The sequence below is a fragment of the Erythrolamprus reginae genome, chromosome 1 (assembly GCF_031021105.1).
Source record: "Erythrolamprus reginae isolate rEryReg1 chromosome 1, rEryReg1.hap1, whole genome shotgun sequence".
Classification (NCBI taxonomy): domain Eukaryota; kingdom Metazoa; phylum Chordata; class Lepidosauria; order Squamata; family Dipsadidae; genus Erythrolamprus; species Erythrolamprus reginae.
In genome coordinates this window covers 243995005-244021364 of record NC_091950.1, presented here as the reverse complement: position 1 = coordinate 244021364, position 26360 = coordinate 243995005, and the positions used below count along the sequence as shown (strand labels likewise).

Here is a 26360-nt window from a genome sequence, read left to right as displayed (position 1 = left end):
AGCATGTTCTATATCAATAAATGTTTGTTTCCAAATAGGCACTCAGTGTCCAATATGCTACTAAGTGAAAGGCTGGAGGTAACAATGCTAATATGGATGCTATAAATGCTACTGGTTGTTAGGCATTACTGGGTTATAATTGAGCCAAATTTCAGACTACATGCATCAACTCGGCCTAATTCCACTACTTATTGATCACATGCCATGTTATTTAATTTGTACATATATTGGGATAGGCACTCCACAGTTGCCCAAGGAATGAGATTATGTTGCCAAAACAAAGCAATAAAATGGCCAACATTTGGCAAAATCTCTTGTTCAATTGCTAAATATGGCTGAAAAACTGATTTTGCTCATATTTGGTGATTGAACAAGAGACTTTGCCAAATGTTGGCCATTTTATTACTTTGTTTTGGCAAAGCAACCCCCACCCCCAGATAGATCAACACTGTGTGGCAGAAATTAGGGAGATTGGAGTCATTTCAAAAGTGGGAACAGATGTAGTCCTGTCTCATTCATATCCTTAAAAACCCAGCAAAACACCAAAACACATGCAAATAATAACAATACCCAGCCCAACCCTTTTTTGACATAACTTCTCTTTTAGAATTGTCACCTCAAGTCCTTCAAGAAGGAAGCTCCCCTCACTGTATAGTTCATTTGCTAAAGAAAGCAAATCAAAAGCATGTTTTCAAATCAAAAGCATGCCATACAAAATAAATTAAAAAGAAACAGGGATCCTAGAATTCTTTTAGAAAAGCATTCTGGGAAGCAAATACAAACCTGGCATATCACGTGGAAGCTGAGGATCTTGTAAAACTCAGTCTAGAGGAAGAGGAATCCATGTGTCAAAGGCTAATTAGCTCTTGCCTGTTACAGATCCTGAGCTAGCATGCTCAACAGTTTTAATGTTCTAAACTGGGTAGAAAATCTGTTCACAAATGTCTCTGCCGATGATTGGCAGTTAAAGTAGAAGAGGGTCCAATAGTATCTATGGCCTCATGTTCCCCATTCCTGCTTCAGATTCTTTTCTATGGCTTATAAGTATGCATATTTTTGCCTGTTCTTTCAAAACTAAGATTCATCCTCAGGCCTCTAATTTCAGAAATACTATGATTACAAATATAATACAGTTTCAAATGGATTGTTCTGTTTAAGATTTCTGGTTTGGCCTTAATTAAGACACGATGCATTTCTAAAAAATATCAACTCCTTCCTGACATACAAAATCTGAGTCTTAAACATAAACATTATATACTAAAAGCTGAAGCCAAATTGCCTTTCCCCCCTTCAAAACACATCTCTTTACAGCTTGAGAAAAACCACTTTATTATCAAATAGTTATAAAAGTGCAGGATTCCATATGTTAAGTCCAAGTTGTCCTATGTTAGTGCTCTACCACTGTGTCTATCCAAGATATCATAAAAAGGAAAGTCAAAGTATTTGTTTTCTTTGACTGTATTAATTGCATTTTTGATTGAAAAGGAAGATAAGATTAAAATTCAGTCTTGTGTATAGAAAACAAGACAATCTGGATTAGTGTTTAGAAATCCAACTTGTAGTTTTGACACCATCATGATGTACAAAATAATAGTAATGTATAAATAAATAAAATTGTTGATTTGTGTGTCCCAAATTAGTTTTAAAAACCCCTACTAATTTAATAGTTCATCATGTGCTATTTGTATGGCTCTAAATTTCTTTTCTTGCTGTCTTCTAACATGTGCCACACTATTTCTGAATCCTTATGGGGCAATCCTAAAACCAAATGCGTTTGCTACTGATCAACGGGATTGTGATCTCGGCAGAATTACTCACATTTGGAATACTAATGTAATACACCAATGGATAGGAGCATAATTGCTGTATAGTAATACTCAAAAAGGTCATTTAGTTTTGTCTTTCAAATCTGAACACTGTTTTTATCTTTTTGTGTGCCTTTGAGTCAGTGTTAATAACTCTTGGCAACTGCTCCAGAATACTCCATGCAGTTTCTTGGCAAGGTTTTTTGAACTGGTTTGCCATTGTTTCCTTCCTAGAATTGAAGGACTGGCTCAAGGTCACCAAGATGGTTTTGTGCCTAAGGTGGAATTAGAATCACAGTCCCCAATTCTCGGCTAGTGCTTTAGCTACTATAGTAGGGGTCTGTAACCTTAAAAGAGTTATTTGGACCAGTTTCCCACAGAAAAAAAGCACCGAGAGTTTAAAAAGTGTGCCCAGTCACATGATCCCCTTAGCCACGCCTACTCAGGTTTTGTGACTCAGTATTTTCTATGAGAAGCAGGTATCTCTGTCTGTCTGTCTGTCTGTCTCTGTCATCTCTTTCTCCCTCATCTCTTTCTCTCCCCCTCCCTCTCATTTTTCTCTCCCATCTTTCTCCCTCATCTTTCTCTCTTTTTCTCCCCTCTTATCTCTTTCTCCCTCTCCCATCTTTCTCCTGCTACCTCCCTCATCTCTTTCCCTCTCACCTTTCTCTTTCTCCCTCCCTCTCATCTTTTTCCCTTTCTCTTTCTCCCTCTTCTTCTTTCTTCCTCTCCCTCTCATCTCACCCTCTCTCTCTCCCTCCCTCATCTTTCTCCCTCCCACTCTCATTTTTCTCCCTCATTTCTCATCTTCTTCTCATTTCTTCCTTCCTCTCCCTCCCATCTCACCCTCTCTCTCCCTCCCTAATCTGTTTCTCCCTCCCTCTCTCATCTTCTTCTCATTTTTTTCTTCCTCTCCCCCCTCTCATTTGATTCCCTCTCATTCTATGCCTCCAGCTCTCATTTCTCTCTCTCCCTCTCTCCCCTTCTCTCTCTCTCTTTCTCTTTCATTTGTTTCTCTTTTGCTCCCTCCATCATTTTCTCATTTCTTTCTCTCTTTTTCTCCCCTTTCCCCTCTCTCTCTCATTTCTTTTTCTTGCGCATGCACACAAACAGGATCAGTGTTCCCTCTAATTTTTTTTTGGGGGGGGAAGTATAGTGTCTGAGCGGCAGTCCCTTCGGGACTGGGTGGCACAGAAATAATAAATAAATAAATAAATAAATAAATAAATAAACAAACAAACAAACAAAAACCCCATCCTGTTTTGCCTCAGAGAATTTCAAAATAAAATACTGTACTGTGTGTCTTTAACAGTGAGGTCATAATAGGGCAACTCTATCAATATCAAAATGCCACTTAAATAGTTGAGCTAGTTTCAAACTAGATTTTGATTTTCTTTCTCTCTTCCTTACTCCCATTCTTTTTCTTTCTCTTTTCCTTCCTCTCTTTTTTCTATCTGTTTCTCTCTCTTCCTCTCTCTCTCCTTCCCTCTCACTCTTTCCCTCTCGGCTTCTGGGCAGGTTTGGAAAACTCTGAGTTGATGATGATTTTTAAGTGAGCGATTGCTCACTGCTCAGCTTAGAGGGAACTATGAACAGGATATCCTCCAGGGTTGCGATCCCGGTGGTAGGGAAAGCAGCTCCTTTCGCTGCCACCATTGGGCAATGAGACGAATAGCTGACTGCACAGGAGTGCTGTAGCATTTCCCGCCCTGAATCTGGGGACAGCTGCTCCTTCTGAGCTCACATGAAATGGACCGCAACTAGCGCTGAGCTGCCCATGAAGGACATTGAATCACAAAAAGTCAGATGTAGGCAGTGCAAAGACAATGCTTGCTCCTTCTCAGGCTGGAGACAGGTCGCATGACCAGGTCGGCAGGAGAGGGGTCGAAGAGCTACATGAGTCTCTGGGGCCGCAGATTGCCAACACCCGCATTACAGTATACCAATTTCTTCTTTTATTTAAAAGCCTATTTGAGTATTTTCTAATGCAGTATAAAATTCAAGTGGGACTTTTTGAAAACTGTAGTTCTAAAGGCAACAATCAAAACCTGGTTTCATTCAATCAAGTTTTTTACAATAATTCTCTACTCTGAGATGCCAACTTCCTTAAACAATGCCTAGAGTTGACCCAGTTGATGGATGCTATGGCATAATAGATTTCCGAAATAGCTTTCCAGTTGTGAACTGTCTTTAAGGAGATAACTAACTACTGCATTTGGACAAGACTTTTAATAGTTGGTCAACCACGGGGCTGATGCTTAGTTTTCTATCCTCACAGGTAAAGTATGCTAAAGTTTAAAGTCTAGAGATGAACAGCAATATGGAGGAGAAAGGGCATGGATGCAGATGTTGAGGTATCCATATTGGCTGACAGATAAATTATTTCCTAGAATGATTCATTCGAGATCAGTTAAGTATGATAACGAAGACCCACTATCTTCACTACCCTCAAAAGTTTGCAAGGCATTACAGTCTTCTTGCCCACGATCTCGCCTATGCCTTTTCTACAATGCACCACTTTTGTTTTGTAGAACTAAATATGTTCCTTCCAAATAAGGATCAAAGAATTAGCACAAAGAAAAACACACTAACGGCCGCATCTGAAATCTGATCAATAGGATTGTTTTGTCTCTGAACTGTTACTTCACAGATGGAATAGATACACCATTAAATAAAACCAGCACAGTAAAAGAATTGTAATGGATATCTTCAGTATTATTCAGATCTCAAATAGAGAAAATCCTGCTCAAAAACAGAAACTAGAAAGCTGAAGGCCAACTATGCTGGATTTTTTTGGACATAACCAGATTTCCTAGAATCTGTGAGGCCAAGTGGGATATATTCTCTGAAACCGGCTACATCCATAACATCCCATTAAATTTAGTACACCTCCATCTTTCATCACGTGCCAGTATTGTTTCTCTTCTTGCAAGCAGTGTAGACATCCCCACAGAATGGATATTCACAATATTACATTATAGCATGATAAAAGGTACAATTTTGGGATTAGATCAGCAAATGAAAACTTCATTTGAAATTTGTTGCAATCAGAGACAGCTGTTCTACTTCTTCAAATACTTCACCAATAAAACCAAGTAACTTTTAATTTTTTATCAATGAATTTCAGTGCATTCTCCTCAGAGAATTTAACGATGTACATGAAATGGAACCTTGCCAAACAGTTCTGAGTGGGCTGCAGTTTTGCAGAATCAACACCTAAGCCATTCTGGTTGTTCTGAAGTGCAACCAGGGTAAAGTTGGTAAACTTTGCTCCCTGCTTCTTTTTCACGGGCTGCATATTTGTCCATCCACCAATTGTCCTAGTGCCTTATGTTTCTTTTTGCCAAAATTAAGGAAAAGCTCTTCAACAGCTGTGGTTATTCAAATAGTCCATACCCATCTTCTCAATTTCCCTTCCCTTAGTGACCGATGTCCTTGCCCTTTTCTCACTTTCTTCATTCCACTCAAAACTCTTTGGCTTAGAACACAGGTTTTTGCATCTGGATCAAACGCACGTTTCAGTACAGAAATGGTTTGCTGAAATGAACTGTTCAATGCATGGAATGATTCGTGCATACAGTGCTTTGCATGTTACAGGATGTATTGGAAAGGGAATCAGGACAAAATATTTACCCAAAAGTATAGATTTATATTCTAGTAATTTTTATGACCTGATCTGATTTTAGATCTATATAGATATGTAAATATAAAGAATCCCTTGTGTAGAGCTTGATTCCTGATGACTACCTGAACACATTGAGGCAATTTACTGACCAAACTGCAGAAATAATTTATTCAGCAATATTTGTTTCATTTCCTAGTATATAATCTATTGCTTTGGGACTTCATGGTAATCCCCTGTCCAAATACAAATCAGGTTTAATACTGCTTAGCTTTCCCCCCCCCTAGATTAGTCATGGTTGCTAGGAGTTAGTCCTATGTAAATGGACATTTGGAAATAAATGTTTTAGATCTGCTGCTTTATAAATCATTTGATACAATATTGAAAAGAACAATAAATTTGGCCTAGGCAAATGTTTCATTTAGTTACCGGCCTGATGCAGATAAAATGTAGACTATCTGCCGCACAACATTGGGTGATGAGAAGTGCATGCATATGTATCCGTTCTTCCTTCCTCCTTTACACGGGCATCCCTGAAGCAAGTATAATTGTTACAATATGCCACAAATGCCATGGCAAAGCTGGTTGCTCATTTGCATACAATTAAAATTGCATACAATATTTTGTATTAACTTTGTTCAGCATTCCTATTAGTGACTTTATATTATGAGCATTTGATTTCAAAACTGAAAGTGAAGAGGATATGGCTGCAACACATGATGTCTTATTAAACATGCGCTGTCCAACACTCAACAATAACAACAATAATTTATTAAACTTTCATGCTGCCAGACTCCCAATAATTCGGGGCAGTTCACCATGATCAAAAAAAGAAATTATAATAAAATCTTAAAAAAATAAAAGGTATAAGATGGCAAGTGCAATGAAGTGAGTTGTCTCCCGCACTGAAGGCCTGGATAAAAAAAACATAGCAGATATAAGCATGGAGGGTAATTTTGATGACTTAAATTTGGTTAACAATTACCTGGCCTAAGAAATACAGTTGATCAACTTAATTCTTAAATAAGAACAGAAATACTGAAATAAATTTGTTTCTGTTTATTGTCTGTTCAGTCATAATAGGGCCCAACTCAAAATGCAAAGCACTTAAATGTTCACTATAAGTTACACGGGATAGTTAGGATGTTGTATTACCTATCATACACCAGACCATGAACTCCATATTCCCTCAGCTTCTTCCTATTCTCTGGCTCATTTGCTTCGTCTCCCCAGCAAAAGACAATCAAGCCTTTAGATAAAGCTTGGTCGATATATGATGGAGTTTTCAGCAACTCTTCAGTATGTGCATTAATACCCTGGAAAAGAAATATGCAGCATTAAATATATGTACCTGGGTATTGCAATGCATAGATTAATTTGAATGTATCAAAAATGTTACATATGATGTTTATAAAGACACTGTGCAGTCAATACAGTACCCTTCCAATATTTAGTTTGCAGCAAAAAAGTAATAAGAGTTAGCAGTCTTCAGAATACCCATATTCATCTGCATTAACCCCCTGAGGTAATTATTGGAGTGGTTGTTTTAAAGTGCAGCAGAAAGGAATTTTCAAAATACCTTATCAAAACTATGGTGCTGTCCCGGCATTGGACATAAAAAACCCAAAATGGTTGCCATGAAATCATCTTATCGTTTTATGACTTACCAGCAAATTTTCAAAAAGTGCAAAACTTGTAGCAATTGGTGTTGTTCGGCATCTGAGATCCATGAGCTCTGGGTAAGTATCACATTTCCCTTGAGTTAGAAACAATATGGGATACTTATTTTGCTTGTGTCTGACCCTAGAAAATTAAAATAAGGTTTAAAAAACTCTTATCTTCTCTATGGTTCTAATAAAACAACTATATTCTTTCTTAATTTAGAAAACTTAAAACAATCAATATCACTTATGTACACATAGATGGCTATGGAATATCCTATAAGTGTTGTAAGTGCTCCTTGTCCACCTCAGGTCATGTCAGCTTCTGAGGAGGATGAGCCAAGCCCCTCTGGATACCCTGGGCTAGGGGGTTTGCCAGCTGATGCAGAGAGAGTGAGGGAGGGAGAAAGTGAGAAGTGACCTAAGTGAGCCTGAAGAACCATTAGAGGGGGATGATATGACAATGGGGGAGTGGTCCCAGTTGGAGAATGAGGGAGACATTAAAGTGGAAAATCAGTGGATAGATCCTCGCTATAGGAGTTTGCTCAGAAGGCAAGAGGAGTTGCGTAGTAAAAGGTATTAGTGTACAGACTTTGCCTCTTTGGGGTGTGATGTTACTTCCAGGCAGTATAAAAGCAAAGGATCTGGAGAAATTGGATGTGGAGTTTCAACGTTGTTCAATGGGAGAGAGGTGAGACTGGGGGGTGTGATTGAACAAGGCTTTAAAACCATGATTTCTGCCTCAATAAAACATTCTCTGTTGGATGCTTGATGGCCGGGACTTTGGTGAGAAAATCCATATGCTTAAATGGTGAATGGACTTGTTATCTAAGGAATGCTGATTAGGCTGAGTTTGGCTTCTTTCCCAGATATTATCTTTAGCTCCAAAGAAAGAGATAACTCCTTTTCTCTTAAAATTTAAAATCTGTTTTTCGTTATGTTTGCTTATATCAATAAAGAGTTTGATTTTATCACAAAATAAAGGATTTTTGAGTCGGTGGGTTAGCTCCGAGGGCCGTGCACAGAACAATAAGGTGTTCTTAATACTTTATTCAGAAAATTAGAGTGAAGTTATGACCACCACCTTAGTAAAGCCAAAAGATAATGGGGAATGTACTCCAGCAACTGTTTGAAAGGCCATAAAATCTCCAATTGCTATTCCTAAAGAATATGAAATACTCTGAATCCCTCTTCTAAAGTAAAAAGTATTACCAAGATCCAGCAAAGTTATACATGTAGGAAATGTTACCTATTCAGTTTAAAATGCCACTAGTCTACTGTAACCTTTTTATATGGGCTCTTAAAAATATATGTTTCATTGTTTAAAAGCATTTAGATAACATTTCTTACACGTATATGTTTCATTGTTTAAAAGCATTTAGATAACATTTCTTACATGTATATGTTTCATTGTTTAAAAGCATTTAGATAACATTTCTTACATGTATATGTTTCATTGTTTAAAAGCATTTAGATAACATTTCTTACATGTATATGTTTCATTGTTTAAAAGCATTTAGATAACATTTCTTACATGTATCACTTTGTTGGATTTTGGTAATGCTTTTTACTTTAGAAGAGGGATTCAGAATATTTCATATCCTTTAGGAATAGGTCTGGAGATTTTGTGGCCTTTCAAAATTGGTGGAGTACATTCCCTATTATCTTTGGGCACGCTGGCTACTAATTTGGGATACTCAATGCTGCAATAGATACCCTTATTCCCTGGTTGACAGATTTCAAGCAACGTAATATGAGGATTATTGGCACATATCTATTTCTATTAGCATTTGTGGGGCAGAGGGGAAAGAAAATGTGAATCTTCTCGTTATACGGTATTTTAAATTCTCCTCATATAAAACATTTCTAAGATAAAACTACTTCATTGAAATGGCCCTTAAAAGTATTTTCATGAAACTTACATTGTGCATATATCTGCATCAAATGAAGAAAATATAATCCTCCTTCTTCCAGATTTGAGCAGAACAGTCTTCAAAATTATATCTAGATAGATGTTCATATCAAAGTAAGTTGAAAGGTTGCCATCCCATATACCATCCTACAAAAAATAAAAGCCACAGAGGTACAGTTATTGACGTTTAATGGAAAGACACTGATTTAGATCATAATTAGACAATATGTTTTGACATATAACCTGGCTCCAAATCATTGAAGTTATCAGCACAGCAAAATCTCAGTTTAATGGAACTCCAATTAACGGACTTCAGCAACAAGAGAGTAAATTTGCATTCAGACTTCATATCAGAGAAGTCAGTGGTTTTAAAGTTTGTTCAGGCTTAAAGGAAGTAGATAAAATTTAAGGCTGAGGTAAACATTTTCCTAAATAATCTTTATTAAATATTTAGATTAAAACAAACAAACACAATTTGACTAACAAACATATAAGCATACATTGCATATCATAAGCACACATTTTATCACAACATCATTTTTCTTTTGTAAACTCTGTATATTAAGACAATGATTCTTACCTTTTGCTGGCAGATCCATTTGATTTCTATATTAAATCCAACTTCTTCAGGAATCAATTCTAGTACCTAGGAAAAAAAAGGAATTTTAGTAATATAAGCAGTACTGATCAGGCCAAATATAAAACATTGTTTTACAGACCTGCATTCAATGGATTTTGGCTGTTATAGACAAAATCTGAAGTTGTAAATGCTATGTAATACTGTATACAGTATATACACTGCTCAAAAAATAAAAGAAACACTTAAATAACACAATATAACTCCAAGTAAATCAAACTTCTGTGAAATCAAACTGTCCATCAGTGAATGTACTGTGTGCTATATTAACTTCCTAGCTTTTCATTAACTTAATCAGCTTTTATAATTTTCTACTTACATAATTTTTTTTAAGTGCATGCAGTTAACTGATTTAATTTAAAAAGTTTTGTGAATCTGCTTTTCATCACTTTAATACCCTGGAGTATTCTCAACACCTATGTTCCATTTATTTAATTCTTGATCCAGGGATACCTATTTTACATTGTCTGAAAGAATTTCCATTGGTTTTGAAGATTAGCATTTTGCAATAACCACCTTAATGTTTATCTGGTATTTATCTGCTACCTAGACTTGATTTAGTTTCATTGATTTTATGTAATTTTAAAAATTAAGTTTGATAAATATATTTTGGCTATTCTTGCCTTGAGTATACTCATATTACAAGTATAATATCAAATTAACAAAATAAATACTAACAGAGTTCCATGAGACAGAGACATTGGAATCATTGTCTATAATCTGTCTTTAGCCACAAGCATTAGAAGCATAAAAGTTCATCTCTGATTATGCAACAGATTTAAAAATATTTACAAAGCAACAAAAACAATTAAAATTATTTACATCATCTTGCTCCCTATCTGTAATATGGGCAAATATTATTTTAGTATTTTTTTAAAACCATGGGATTAGTCTCTTAGGTTTTAATACCTCTAGTATTCTATTTCAGAGTTTATACTAAAATGTACAGATTAAATGATAGCTTACTGATTGTAAAGAAGGGAATGGCTGCATCTCAGAAGCTAAATTTTCATCTTCTTTAAATGTGTCTGTAGACAAGAAATATAAAATTAAATAAAGGGCACCCAATTTCAACAGTTAATGTAATTACCAATGATGCATAATCTGAAGTAGAGATGTCTAATTTATTTCACGGTGTAGGAAACAATTCACACACCTAACTGATAATGGATCAAAAGCCTTTCAATGAAACCATGATATCAATGGAAGGAACACAACTGAAAAACTAGGAGCCATTTTTGGACTTGAGGGTGAAAGTATGAGACAGTGTATTCTCATCCTCATTTTTGTATCACTCTTTTTAAACACATAAATCACACCATCAACATTCTGACATGCATTTTCAGGACCAAGATCTCAGGGAGCTTCAGTTAGCCGACAGACTACCCATCCATTTATAAAGGCCAGCAATTTATTGTTTTAGAAATGTCAATGGTCTTGGCTCCAAGACAGAATTGTAATGCAAGATAAATGCAAAATGTACTGGCTAATTTAATTATAACATTGTCTCTCCTTAATCTTCTTCCTTGACTTTTCTGAATGATAAAGACATGTCTTTATGCTGATAAAGATATCAATAAGCATCTCTTATAAAATCTATTTTAAATGCCTTAGGAGGGAGCTAGACTAAAACAGAAGCCCCCAACCTCTGGTCCGTCTCAGTAGGCCAGAAATTGCAAACCAAGTGAAGCCCCATCCGCAGGATGCAGGCAGCACATGAAGCCGCAGCCCCTCAGTTCTGTGGAAAAGCCTCTCTCCACAGAACCAGTCCCTGATTCCCAAAAGGATGGGGGCCGCTGAACTAAATAACATCTATGTAATAATTTTCTTTCTTCAATATCTCAATACAGAATTATCAAAATGTATCAGGTAAATTGCTCAACTTAACCAGGAAAACCAATTCCAAAGGCATATTACTAATTTGATTAAAGAAATACTGTTTGCTTTTCTAATTTTTTGTGGCTTATTGCTTTATTAAAAAATAGGATAGTAAATTACTAAAAACTGGGTAACAGTTTACATAAATAGGAAATATATTTTGCATATTAACAGTGCTATATTATAAAATCTACTCCACCTACACATACTACAAACTATTGAAATTAACCAGCAGGATGATTAATAAATTCATAAATATACACTATGCAAGCATGACCAAGAGTTTAGACTTCTACATACCTTGACTATCTTTAGATTTCAATGCAGTCACATGCGACAACTACAAATTGAATGAATAAATATTTTTAAAACCTTTGTTTATTCATATTCATTTTCTGAGCAGTATCTGTAAATTTTTGTCTTAAAAATAAAGACATAAACTACCTATCCAATAAAATGTTACTATTTGAACTTTTGCATCATGAATGTGTTGACATTTATAATCTTATAAATGTCAATGTCAGGATTGTATTTATAAAATTTCTATGCTGCCAAGTCTTCACAACTACAATGGCTTACAACAGAATATCCAAATATTAAAATACAATAATATTAATTATGAAGGCTCAAATTATCATGCTTAAGATACATAATGTAAGTATATAGTTCCCTGGGAAAGGCTCTAATGCTGAGAAACATGGAAAGAAAGGGAAGACAAAAAGCAAAAATAAGCTAGTTGGACTCAGTGGTAATGAGTTCACCACTGGAAGACCTGAAGAGGTAATGAACGGAAAAAAATTATGTGATCACTAAGAGCTGATGCTGACTTGATATCACATTATCTGTCAAACATTATTTATAGCAATTAATAATGAGAAACAGACATCAAAATAGCAACAATCACAAATGTTCCTCAAAACCAAGTCTTCAAAACTTTCAAAAGACAATCAGTGAGGGAGACAGCCTAATTTTTAGAGGGTTTTTGTTCCATAATGCAGCTGCCATGATAGAAAAGCCATCCAGACCTAACAGCTTCCGGACAGGAGTTCAAAAGCATTTTTGCAAGGCCCGAAATGGCAATATTAAAATGAATATGAGCAGTATTTGCACGCCAATAACCAGGTAATTTCTCCCAAAAGCTTCATGAAGATATGAAATACAGAGTGTACAAGAACATTTGGGGTACCTCACAAGGGAGAGACCAGTGAGCCAATTTTGTATCTCTCACTGACTGGAACTGCCCACTAAGACAGAAACAAATGGTTCCCTTAATCAGAGGCAGCTCAGATAAATAACACTGTTACTTAATGTATTTTTTGAGAAATGCTTAATGAATCAGTCAATACAATACTATACCTTTAATAACTTCAGCTGGGGAAATGTAAGCTCTTTAACTGCAATCTCAAATAATTCCACTGCTTCAGTTTCCTTTTTCTTTACAGAAAAAATAAAAAATACAGGTAGGTTATAAAGTCACTGAATGTTAGAAATTCTTCTAAGGCTATCTGCTAGGAAGTAAATCTGGTAGTTAAGGTACCAGGTTAGAAACCAGAAAATGTGAATTCTAGCGACACCTCCCCTTAGGGATAAAAGCCAGCTGGACAATTTGGGGCAAGATACACTCTCAGCCAAACCCCCTTTACAGGGGTTGCTTTGGGAAAAATAAGAGGGCAAATGACCCTAACTCTTTAATTACTTATAAAGTAATACAGGTAAGATTTAAAAAAAAAACCCAATAGGACTTAGTCCTAGAGAAACATATGATTGTGTTGTAGAGCCAATATAACAATTTCTATTAATTCCAGCATTTTCATAATTTGTATTAAATAATCTATAATGGTTATGTATTAAATTAAAAACAAAGAAAAACTGAAGCTAATAAGTAAAGTAATAATAAGGATAACATTAGATTCCCTTATTAGGAATTTCAACGTATTTAGACTATAGGTAGCATAAAAAAACAAGAAAAGTCAGCATATTCTCCTGAAAGACAGTGCTTTCTTGAAAACCATATTCCCCCCCCCCCAAATTTCCCATCTAAGATATGTTACTCTAATAAATATCCCTGTGATTCATTCAAATAACTGCTTTAAACTTAATTTAATCTTGAATATCAAGAGAAGAAAATAGGTAAAATACAGTATTCTGAAACAGAAACCATTAATTGAATTGTACGGCTATCAACAATGTTAGCTTCTTAAATTAAAACCATGTAATGGACACTCAAAACATTAACTAAATAATGTACAATGGACATACCTTTTTCATTGCAATGCAGCAAGTAAGATCATGATATATAATTGGGACCTGATCTCGAGAAAGGTGTACATCGAATTCCACATAGGCTGCTCCCTAAGTGAAAAGTGGGGGGAGGGCGGAGATAAACAATGTAGAATTTAGAAGCGGAGTAGTAGAAAAACATGCAGATAAAGCAGTTCTCTCGCATTCATTCCAAGCCTGTTACATTATTTTCATGTCAACTTTCTTTGATGGAGTCTGATGGCTCAATGTACACTTTGAGAGACATGCCACACTTCCAGTGTTTCATTAATAAACATTTAATTAACTAAATTATGTAACATTTATTTAATAATTCATGAAATTAAAAATTTCCTCCATCTTTCCTAATCAAAATTAAAATACAAGAGTAGCTTATTGATGTTCTGTGGGGGAATATTTTACGTACCTTCAGGCTGCAAGGACAAAAAATTCAAGCAATGTTCAATATTATCTCTCTTCATAGAATTCATAAATGATCCCTTATCTCATTACTATGTATTAAAATTCCCTTAGACATTAGGTATGTCATTTGGGCAAGAATTCTAAAATAATTCCTTGACTTTCAATTGGATCTACAAAGCTTTCTTCACAGAACAAAGCGGTCTTCAATTTAGAATGAGTAGGGAGATCTCTTCAAATAGGTGGGCATGAGTGCATGAAGAAATTTATGAAAATTTAACATCTAGAATAATTTTCAGTCCTTCTGCCTTTTGGGTGGAGGGCTTGCATCATAAAGCTAAAATTTTGAGGTGGCTATTAGGTTGTAAAGTAATTAAGAACCATCTCCCATTATGAAAATTCACAAGACAGTAATTACCATTTTGCAAGTATAAAATTTGGGATGTCACTAAAACCTATTAAAGAGGTTAATATGTTAAAATCTCAAGCACAGCAATATAAAATTTTCATAGAAAAATGTGACAATTAAATTATGCAAGGCTAATTGAGGATACTGCTTTCCCTCCAATCTTTTTATCTTTTATATAGGTGCTATATAAACTGCAGAAATATCCCATTGTCAATTTCTTTTGCTTTTTAGAGAGAGACGGGAGATAATGGTCGTAAGAAATGAAAAGGAAGACTGAACACTGATGTTTATAAAAAAATTAATCTATTAATTCATGTGTGCAATTCAAAAGTTAGCTTTAAAAGATATATCCTACTATGTTTCCATTAAAAACCCAAGATAATTTGTGACTTTCAACAGCACATTTGGGGAACAGAAGAGAGGGAATGGCTCTCACTCTTATACTTAGGGCTTATCAGTGGCAGAAAAACAGTTGGATTTCAGCCAGTTTCTTTCAAGTATGGATCATTTATTTACTTGTAAACAGACATTTCTAAATGTTAGTATGCAAAAAGAAATATATATATATTAAAAACAGTATACATACATGTCTAGCAGCATTCTTTAAAGAAGCAATGGTATTTTCTCGAATTTTAGCAAGTCTGAAAAAATTCACATATGAAGAAAATAAGTGCAAATACAAATAAAACACATATGTTCTACAATATGTAAAGAAATCACGTTTTCCTGTTCTAAATAAATATAAAAACTTACGCAACAGAATTTTGTGAGTTTTTAAAATGTCAAAACTAAAAATATAACTGTATTCAGTAATTCAAAACTCATACATAGAATTGATGATATTGCCACTATAAATATTTTATTACTGTAAAATAAACATTATTTACTTCAAAGGTTTGAATTTATTAACTTAATTGAGGAATAAATATCTAGGGACAGCACTTTAGAATGTGTTGAATTGAAGTTCTAGCTTTTGCCTCTATAATTTGACTTTTCCCCTTCAGACAAATGAGGGGAACACACAATAAATTATTCCCTTTAAAAATTTTGAATTTCACCAATGTAAACCCCAGGTTGATCAATCATGTATACTAAAATACCATTTTTAAAGCAGGAACAACCATAATATAGTGGCAGATTTCATACTTATATACTAGAATATCCATGCAAGAATATCCAAATGTTTGATTGTTTCATTAGCAGATATTAGGGTGATCTCTATTGCATGACCACATAATAATTAATTAATTACAGATTTGGATATTTTAATTCCTTGGTTAATCACTGAGTGATCACACATATCAGTTTTATGACTGCAGAGAACTCTGCTCAAGTCTTTCCAGAATTTACAGAATTATTCACAAATACCCCTGACTTCCAAGTGCCTAAGTTAGTTCATAAGACCAGCACAGTGATATAGACTACTAATATCGGGGAAATGCAGGTTGTTTGAATTTATAGACAACTACTCAAAAGAATTCCACCACAGATAATCAATTCTGGTAGTCTCTACTGCAGCTAGTTGTAGTTTCTAAAATTCACATACAAAAGTATTATCTGGAGGATCTGGTCGTCATAAGATGATCAGATGTCTGTGGCCATGTGATAAGAGGAATATCATGATAAAAGGCTGGCAATATTGTCATCACTGTTGTTGGATGTGTATGCTCAGAAGAGGATATGGTTATTTCATTGCAAAGCATTCATTGCAAAGAATAAATTGCTACAAATCACTTGAAGACAGACTACCCTTTAGATTGGCCTTGGTAATTTAGATATAAATGATGCTCTTGGTGAAATAATGCTACACCACACAGGTAAAATGATGGACATCAGAAGGATCAAGCAATGTTGGAATAACCATGGACTGGATCTTTCACTCCCAATCAACACGGATTGGGACAAAGAAAAGAGCCAAAACAGCAAAAACAGCCCAGCCTGCTGAAAAGGATACCTTAGTTGATAATATTAAAGATAATCATCATTTGTTGTTCTGAATTATAATATAACCCAGGTCTAGGATTTAAGAATCCATTGTCCCCACCTTTCATACAGAATGCTTCAATTATCATGATAATTCAATCAGATAATCTTACTTAGTTGTAGTGGTAGAGTTTCCAGCGCCCCGATGGCCAACATCCAGTCCTGTTCTTGGTTTCCAGTATTTGGCATATGAAGCTTCCATATCACAGGAAAACCCATTAATTGGCCTAATAATTATATAATCCACTATGGAAAGAAAGTAAATAGAATTGTTTTTCTGATTCTTCATTTTTAACAATTAAACTACATTTAATTTAAATCCACTGGAAAGCAACCAAGCTTCCCAAATCTAAACAAGAAAGATTAACTTATACTGATATCAATAATCATTGAATAGATCCTTGTTACCTACATTGCATACCATGTTTGTCTTCCTTTAAATTGCCTCTTGGTGTTCTAGTGGAGTCATTAGATTATTACCCTCCCTTCCAGCATGCATGTAATTCTATCAAGTGCTAATTGAATCAGTATTTAAAAATCAAGTAATGGGAAATGTATTCAGCCTAAGTTCATGTTTGCACTGCTACCATTTTTTAAAAAGAAAATAAACATACCTCTAACTTTTCCTATTGTTTTTCGTGAACCTCTGTTCATAATGGGAAGCGTGAGAATACCAGTGCTCTTTCCTGATTCTCCAAGGGTGGAAGATAACAGACAAGCAGAGCCCACATGGCCTGGAATTTCATCTCCTTGGAGAACGGCTTCACTAAGGTCTTCCTAGAATTACAAAATTAGGTATTTAAAGTTACTGCTTTGCTTATGCAAAAGGTAAAAGCATTTCCCTTAATGTCAACTTTGCCTAAAATTGGAAAGGTATTCCACAAGACATGAAACAATGGATATTAATCAAGGAACAGCAACTCAGAACTAAAGAGATACTTCCTAACAGTGAGAACAATCAACCAGTGGAATGGCTCGCCTTCAGAGGTTTTGGGTGCTTCATCGTTGGAGGGTTTCCAGACAAGACTAGATAGTCATTTGTCTAAAATATTATGAGGTCTCCGGCTTTTGCAGGGACTAGATGAGTTCCTTCTAACTCAATTGTTCTATGTTTAATTAAAGTCATTGTTATGTTTGATTTATAAATAACTCATCTTGTCACTATTTTTAAACCCCCATGCTAGATTTAGAAATTTAAAATAAGAATTTCTTGAAAAAGCTAGATAATCTGCCTAAGCTCTCTCTCTATTTGGAAGTTCTAAGCTCTCTCTATTTTCAGGATTTTTTAGACTATTAACTTTAATTAATTGGATTTGAATATACGGTAAACTGTTCCTTATACAGTGGTACCTCTACTTAAGAACGCCTCTACTTAAGAATGGGGTGTTCAAGATTTTTTTTTGCCTCTTCTTAAGAACTATTTTCTACTTAAGAACCCGAGCTCGATGAAAAATTTCCCAGGAAATTTGAGAGTGGCACGAAGGCCCAGCCAGTTCCTGCCATTGCCCCTTTAATCCCGACCATCTCGTGGGGCGGCATATAAATCTGATTAATAATTAGTAATTTAGTAAGTAAGTAAGTAAGTAAGTATATTCAATACTTTTGAGAAGGGCTAATGAACTGTAGCACTGATATTTAAGGAAAGAGAGATTTCACATTAAAGTAACACCATGATGTCTCCATTTGGATACTACATTAAGTGAGATGAGATGAGACGAGACAGGTAATATATTGCTGTCTGGACATTTTGATCCAATTAGATCCATAGCTCTATTCAGGCATCACCAATAGGTAACTGTGGAAACTATTATTCAAACTATAACTTAGTATCTGGAGGATACTAAGCTGCTTACTCCTACATCAATTTGTGGTTGCTCTACATTGTCATGGACTGTTAGAAGAGACAAATATTACTGAAACATAGAGGAAGAAATACATTCCAGTCTATAACATCTAAAAAGTATCAGGCTTCCTAGACACATTAACAAGAACTTTAAATAAAAATTGTAGTTCAATTTACATGAGCAAATACTTCATTCTCTGTTATGGCATTTAAAAAAAAAAATTCTGAACATCAACACTCATTAGACATCAAAACAAAAAAGCCAAATTTCATACATAGCCAAGTCTTTACCTCAAAGAAGTCAAAGATTAATTCAAGGTTATCTGGTTCCATGGTCTGTATGGTGTACTCTGTCCAGCGATCTGGCTGCAGACCATATCCACATTCAGGCTGAGTATGTCGAGACTTGTATTCAGTATCACTTATAAGGGAAATCTCTAGTGTATTTGCCATTTTATGATGAAGCATAGGTGAAAGTCTGTCATCATCATCATCCTCTTCACCCTCTTCCTCCAAACCTTCAAGAGTGAGTTTCACTCTAAAGAGTATAGAAAAAAAGGGGGGGAGCTAAGTTTGATGTAGTATACACGATTGATCAACTGCACAGCTGTCCTTCAAAGGCCAGCACGAAAAAAGTCTCTCATACCTTACTTGATGTTTTTTTCTAGGAGCATTTCATTGGCCATTATAGAAAACAAGAAGCTAAAAGAGACAAGCTCCTGACTGACCTAAATGTGCTTTATACAAGACATCCAGGGTTACTTTAATAGTACATTTGCTAAAAATGTACACTTTCTTCTTACACTTTTTAAAAAGTGAAGTATGACTATGCTTAGTATAGACCTTGTTGCAGAGGTTCAAGTGACCAGTTTTAGAACTGTAACTAACTTCAATTCTCCCACTGAGAATTAATGTTGGCATTGATTTTACTATGACTTTTCTGAAAAAGTCCACACAAAGCCCATACAAAAGATACACATATAACAACCATTGCATTATAAAAGCAAAGACAAGCACTTTAATAAACTATAAATGGACTAAAATTACCATACCTAAACCTAGATTTTTTGAATTTTTTCTTCGTTATCGATACAGGTGGTTTTTCGGAAAAATGTAGCCGTAGCCTTATTTCTGTCTGACATGTCAGCCATCCAGAGTCAATACTCTCCACATCATCTGACAAAAAATAAAAGTATTGTAAAATCATCTTGCTACATTCTGCAATATCATTAAAACCTATCTAAATAAAACATCTGAATAGAATAGAATAGAATTTTATTGGCCAAGTGCGATTGAACACACAAGGAATTTGTCTTGGTGCATATGCTCTCAACGTACATAAAAGAAAAAGATACATTTGTCAAGAATCATGTGGTACAACACTTAATGATTGTCATAGGGGTCAAATAAGCAATGAAGAAAGAATCAATATTAATAAAAATCTTAGGATACAATCAACAAGTTACAGTCATACAGTCCTAAGAGGGAGGAAAAGGATAGGAATGATGAGAAAAACTAGTAGAATAGAAGTGCAGATTTAGTAAAAAGTCTGACAGTGTTGAGAGAATTATTTGTTTAGTAGAGTGATGGCGTTCAGGAAAAAACTGTTCTTGTGCTTAGTTGTCTTGGTGTGCAGTGCTTTGTAGCGACGATGAGTAGGAGTTGAAACAGTTTGTGTCCAGGATGCGAGGGGTCAGTAAATATTTTCCCCGCCCTCTTTTTGACTCATGCAGTATACAGGTCCTCAGTGGAAGGCATCTGGGTACTTTATACTACGAATAAGCTGAGAGTTTTAGGTTAAAAAAATATTGCCAAAAAGTTGTGTTTGGCTTATCCACAGATGGGCTTAACCACAAGTATAGACAGTAAGTAATAGCTACCTCTTTATATTTGTAGACTAACCCATTTGAGAATAAGCCAACCCTTCAATTGTAACTGAAATACCATGAGAAGTGCACCACCCATGGATAAACTAATTGCCAAAATTAAAACATAACTGAAATTTTGAAGTTTGGCTTATGTGCATATAGTATATATTTATGCTATTTGGATTTTAAATGGTCACCTTATCCATGGATGGGTTTATTATATGATACTATTATGTTAGTATCATTGTCTACAGGGAAAATCCATCCTAAGGTTATTGCTGCTGAACTAGTCAATATGGATACAAATCAAAATAGATTTGGGTTCGCCAAATTTTAGTAACTATTACATGGAATACTAGTACCATTCAAGTTTGGATTTCCAAAATCAATCCTACATAGTAGAAAGAGGATTAATTTATGTTTTTTTCTTGTAAACTGTTCCCTGGTCAAGTTAAAGACATACTAATACATATTCATTCCAGCATTACCAGCAGAAAATACATTAAGTGCGGTAGTACCGGCTCTAAATTAAACTGGATGGATTTTGCAGAATGTGGAAGGAGCTACTGCAGAGATAGATCTTATCAGAGCTTTCTTTCCTATTACAGGGCTTCCTACTGTAAATTTATCTGTAGGAAGGCTTCTTTTGAGTTATATTTTAATATAATTAGAATTGAATTTTAAAAAGTAGAAATCCAAGTTATTCCTATAAACAATGTGGCAGTGTATATTGAAAGGATTAATGCAACTGCTGTTAATAGTTTTGTTGGTTGTCTCCAAATTTTCTGGGTATTGGCTAACTCAGGAGTGTCAAACTCAAGGGCCACAGGCCAGATGCAGTCCACAAGGCCATCCTGGAAAATGTAAGGGGCCGGCCCACATCACTTTAGCTCAGTAACCATTGGGCCTTACAATAGGGGTATCCCATGGATTTGAGTATCAGAAGCCAAGGGAGGCAACGAGTCTTTGGAGAGGAGCGGCATACAAATCCAAGTAATAAAATAAATAAATAATAAATAAAATAATAAATAAAACATCTTTGCTCCCAACAATGGCAGATAAGCCAGATAAACTCACTTTTTAATCAGATTTGGAAATGCTCAATTCAACTGTTTTATGGATATTAAAGAACTTGAAAATCTGACACCTGGTGAGTCTTACTTTCTTTGAATTAAAGGAGTTTCAACAGTGATTTAAAAGTTTAAAATAATATACAATTGGCAAAAAGCAAAAAAAAAATTAATTTAAGTTTTAAATGAATTGGGAGACTACAGAGATTTGGAATATTTGTTATTTTGTTTGTAAGATTTGAAAACAATTATATAAATAATATACTCATGGGACATGACTGAAGCAGAAGTAAACTTGTATTAGGAACTGAGGCTTGGTGAATATTGTAAATGAGCACTAGACTAGAGGAAACTGAAGGACTAGGCAGAAAAGGGTTATAAGGCCAAGCCAGCTATAATTTTTTCTTGTCTTAAAATAATCCTTCAAAAAATGGGCTGATATATTAATAAGAAGTATCTCTGAAATGATACAGATTTCAATGTTAAACATTTAGAAGATGAATAATTTAAAAAAATCATCTTACCTGATACACACATTATACAATTTTGAAGGCATAGAAGACAACAAAATTGAGATTACCAAAATGGGAATACAAAAAACAAATTAAAAAAAGAATCTGGACGTGGAATGGGTGTGACAAGAAATCTCAAAGTATGCTAGTGAAAGCTTTGAAAGCTCCTTTTGAATGCCAAAGCCTACTTTGATGAAACATCAGATATTGTAGTTCATTGAAATGATTTAAAGATTAGTATTATGAAGAACAAAAATAAGAAACATAAATTTGGAATATTTGATCAGAGTAAACTGGTCTGATATTTTTTGGTAATTCCTAATGGATCTTTTGATGAATCATTTCACTGCTTGAAAAGATGATGATTTGTGGACTATGTATAATAAAAATTAGGCTATACAGTGATCCCTCGATTAGCACGGTCTCGATTAGCGCGAAACGCTGCAACGCGGTTTTTCAAAAAATATTAATTAAAAAAATAAAATATTAAAAAATAAAAAATAAGTCCACGCTAGTTCTCTCTCTCTTTCTCTCCCTTTGCCGGCGTGGTATATGAGAGAGAAAGAGAGAGGCAGAGGTCGGGCGCATTACCGGGAGGTGGAGGCGGCGTGGGGACGCTGGGTGCCGGGGACACCGAGGAGGGGGGTGGACGTCAACTGCGGGGGAAAGCGAATGCCACGGGGCTGGGCTCGGCTCCCCCCTCGGCTCCCCCCCCTTACCAGCCCCGCCGCGGAAGGCTCCATTCTGTTCCCTGAATGGAGACCGCCGGCCGCTCAATCGGGCCGGCAGGGAACAGAATGGAGCCTTCCGCGGCGGGGCTGGTAAGAGGGGGAGCCGAGGGGGGAGCCGAGCCCAGCCCCGTGGCATTCGCTTTCCTCCCGCCCGCAGCCGACTGATCGTGGGCTCCTTCGCAACCTCGGAGAGCTTCCTGGTTTTCGTGAGCTTTCATGCCCTGGAAGCTCTCCGAGGTTGCGAAGGAGCCCACGATCAGTCTCGGCTGCGGGTGGGAGGAAGGCGAATCCCCCGTGGGCTCCGTTACATCTTCCGCTGCCAGCCAGGCCATGCTGGCGGCAGCGGAACAATCGCCTTCCTCCCGCCCGCAGCCGACTGACCGTGGGCTCCTTCCCGAGCTCCCTTCCTGAGCCTCCCGTTTTCTCTCCCCCCCCCCTCGCCCCTTCGCCTCCCTGTGTTCCTAGGAGAAGTGCTGGGGATTGAGGCAAGACAGACCTGCTCCTCACCAGCACTTCTCCTAGGAACACAGGGGGGCGAAGGGGCGAGGGGGGCGGAGAGAGAACGGGAAGCTCAGCATTCCGTCAGCCGCAGCGCTGGCTGTCAACTTTTCTTTTTAAAACTGGGCAGGAGCTGACTTGCCTCCCCAGTGCTAAAAAGAAAAGTTGACAGCCAGCGCTGCGACTGACGGAATGCTGAGCCTCCCGTTTTCTCTCCCCCCCCCCTCGCCCCTTCGCCTCCCTGTGTTCCTAGGAGAAGTGCTGGGGATTGAGGCAAGACAGACCTTCTGCTCCTCACCAGCACTTCTCCTAGGAACAAAGGGGGGCGAAGGGGCGAGGGGGCGGAGAGAGAACGGGAAGCTCAGCATTCCGTCAGCCGCAGCGCTGGCTGTCAACTTTTCTTTTTAAAACTGGGCAGGAGCTGACTTGCCTCCCCAGTGCTAAAAAGAAAAGTTGACAGCCAGCGCTGCGACTGACGGAATGCTGAGCCTCCCGTTCTCCCCCCCCCACCTCGCCCCTTCCGGTTTCGGCGTTCGGCAACGGAGTCCGGCGCTGGGGCCATGCGGGGCCGCTCATCCAGGGGGGCGTGGACTGGCAAGTCGCCCTCCTTTCTCTTTCTTTCTCTCTCTTATACCACACCGGTAACAGGGAGAGAAAGAGAGAGAGCGGAGGGCACCTTGCCGGTCCACGCCCTAGATGAGCGGCTCCGCATGGCCCCAGCGCCGCCCAGCGCAAAGGGGAAACCCCAAGATCGCTTGCCGCTTGCCGTATTGCAGCGAAGGAGGCGAAGCAAGGCTCCAAGCTGCAATACGGCAAGCGGCAAGTGATCTTGGGGTTTCCCCTTTGCCTGGGCGGCGGGAAGACCAAGGGAAGGTTCCTTCAGCCGCCCAACACCTGATCCGCTCCGCAGCGCGGCAACGGGGAAACCCCATCTTCGGCTCCTCGCTGCTTCCGCGCTGCGGAGCAGATCAGCTGTTGGGCGGCTGAAGGAACCTTCCCTTGGTCTTCCCCGCCGCCCACACGCAAACTCCACCATCTGCGCATGTGCGGCCATGAAAAAATGGCGCACATGCGCAGATGGTGGTTTTTACTTCCGCACCACTATAACGCGGAAATCGATTAGCGCGGGAGGTCTTGGAACGTAACCCCCGCGCTAATCGAGAGATCACTGTAGTAAGAAGTTGTTTTATTCACAATTTAAAAGACTAGTTACTACATTAGCTGAGACTCAATATGGTGAAAAAGATGAAAGCCATTTCTTCATTGTCTATTTTCATTTTCTCCTTTTTTCTTTCCTCTATATTTCTGAACTTGTTTCTTCTAGTTTAATTACATTTCATTATGTTTACTTCAGGAAATGTTTTTGTTAAAAAAATGGAATGGTGTTCATCCATTGTGTTCAAAGAGGATCTTGGCATCTAACAGGATTTGGGCTGTCCACTATGTGTCCGTAGGTGTCTGGTAAGGTCTATAAGGACACAAAATGTTCTGCCATATGTTGGGCAGATGTGTGGGAACCATTGTTGCAGCATTTGCAGCTCTGGCCTTGTGGATTGCTTGCTTCTCTTCTACTATGGTTTTTCTTCTGTCCTCAGATATCTGGCAGCCTTGGTGGATCAGCATGAGCCATGTTAGTTGATCTTGTGGCAGGGTTTCCCAGGAGGTGGTGTCGACCGAGGGACTTGAAGGGGGTTTTCAAAGTGTCTTTGAATCGCTTCCTTTGTCCCCGTTCAATTGCTTTTCTTTAGACAGCTCACCATAGAGGAGCCATCTAGGGATGTGATGGTCTGGCATCCTAGCAACATGGCCTGCCTAGCATATCTGATCTTCCATCAGCAGGATGGAAATTGATGGCAGGTCTGCTCTGGAGAGGACCTAAGTGTCAGGCACCTAATCCTGCCACCGGATCCTCAGAATTCTACAGAAGCAGGTCAGATGGAAGTAGTTTAATTGCCTAGAATGTCTCACTGGCATACAACAAGGTAGTTAGCACCACTGCTCGATAGACTTTGAGCTTTATAGCAAGGCTTATTCCAGGACAGTCCCACACATTGGTCAATAATCTGCCAAATGCAGAACTTGCCTTGGCAATTCTGCAGTTGTTCTCAATGTCAATTGTCAATTGACGCTAGTAGGCAGGGTGCTACCAAAGTATGCAAATTTGTCCATTGCCTGCAGCTTTTGTCCCTTCATTGTGATGGTGGGATTTTGGTATTTGGTTTTCGGAGCTGGCTGATGCATCACTTTGGACTTCTTTATGTTGATAAGGAGACCAAAGTTGTCACATTGTGCTGCAATTTTGTCCACAGTGGCTTGAATTTCCTGCTCTGATCCAGCATTCAAGTCACAGTTGTCAGAAAAGAGAAGGTCATGTAGCATAGTCTCCTTTATCTTGGTGACAGCCTGGAATCTTCACAGGTTGAACAATTTCCCATCAGTCCTGTATCTCAGCCTAACTCCCAAGGAACTGTTCTGGAAGGCATCTGACAGCATGGTTGAAAACATTATGCTGAACAAGATCAGTGCCAACACGCACTTTTGCTTGATGCCATTTCTAACAGAAAAGGCCTCTGAAGCTACTCCATCGTCTAGAACATGGACTATCATACTATTGTAAAACTTATATACAGTAGTCCCTTGAGTTTCACGGGGGATACGTTCCAAGACCATCCGCGAAAGTCAAATTTCCGCAAAGTAGAGACGCTCCCTTCCTTCCTCCCTTCCTCTCCCTCCCTCCTCCATTCCTGGTTTTACTTATCCCCAGAACCTGCAGGGGCAATGGGGTGGCAATCTGGGGGCTTTGCTACACTTGCTGCGGTGGCGGCAGGCAGCAATAAGGCTCAGCTTTAAGTGGAGCATACGAACACTCCGAGAATTAAAGGGGAGGGATCGGGAGGCTGGGGCGGAAGTGGAACTTTTATTTAAAGAAGCAGAACGGCTGTGGGGGGGGGGAGGACAGTTAAAATGCACAGTATTGTACATTGGGTGGCCCTGGAAAACCATTGGTGTGCAGAAAAACCATGGAGTATTGTTAAAATATTTTTTGAAAACCCATGGTATAGACTTTTCGCAAATGTCGGACCCGCGAAAGTCAAGGGAATGTTGTACCATCAGGATGAAATTATCAGGGCACCCAAATTTTGACAAGATTCGTTACAGGCCTTCATGATTGACAGTGTCAAACACCTTAATGAGTTCCATGAAGGTGTTATACAATTCATGATTCTGCTTGACCCCTCTCTTGGAACTGTG

The 26360-nt window shown here is 37.6% G+C and overlaps 1 protein-coding gene across 2 annotated transcripts in view; it reads right to left on the bottom strand.

Annotated features, from left to right (window-relative positions):
* Positions 1-26360, bottom strand: part of GPCPD1 (glycerophosphocholine phosphodiesterase 1) — a 64906-nt gene that overhangs the window by 1744 nt on the left and 36802 nt on the right. Inside the window, exons 7-20 of one of the 2 annotated variants that reach the window (XM_070732690.1) lie at positions 19482-19605; positions 18721-18967; positions 17201-17363; positions 16700-16832; positions 15190-15244; positions 13775-13867; positions 12872-12949; positions 11816-11855; positions 10604-10665; positions 9581-9646; positions 9011-9147; positions 7095-7230; positions 6583-6743; positions 784-825 (exon numbers count right to left, since the gene is read on the bottom strand). In XM_070732690.1, the coding sequence (XP_070588791.1) occupies positions 792-825; positions 6583-6743; positions 7095-7230; positions 9011-9147; positions 9581-9646; positions 10604-10665; positions 11816-11855; positions 12872-12949; positions 13775-13867; positions 15190-15244; positions 16700-16832; positions 17201-17363; positions 18721-18967; positions 19482-19605 (1529 nt within the window). In that variant the 3' untranslated portion in view covers positions 784-791. The remainder of the gene's footprint in view (positions 1-783; positions 826-6582; positions 6744-7094; positions 7231-9010; positions 9148-9580; positions 9647-10603; positions 10666-11815; positions 11856-12871; positions 12950-13774; positions 13868-15189; positions 15245-16699; positions 16833-17200; positions 17364-18720; positions 18968-19481; positions 19606-26360) is intronic. The other variant, XM_070732689.1, reaches the window with a different exon arrangement.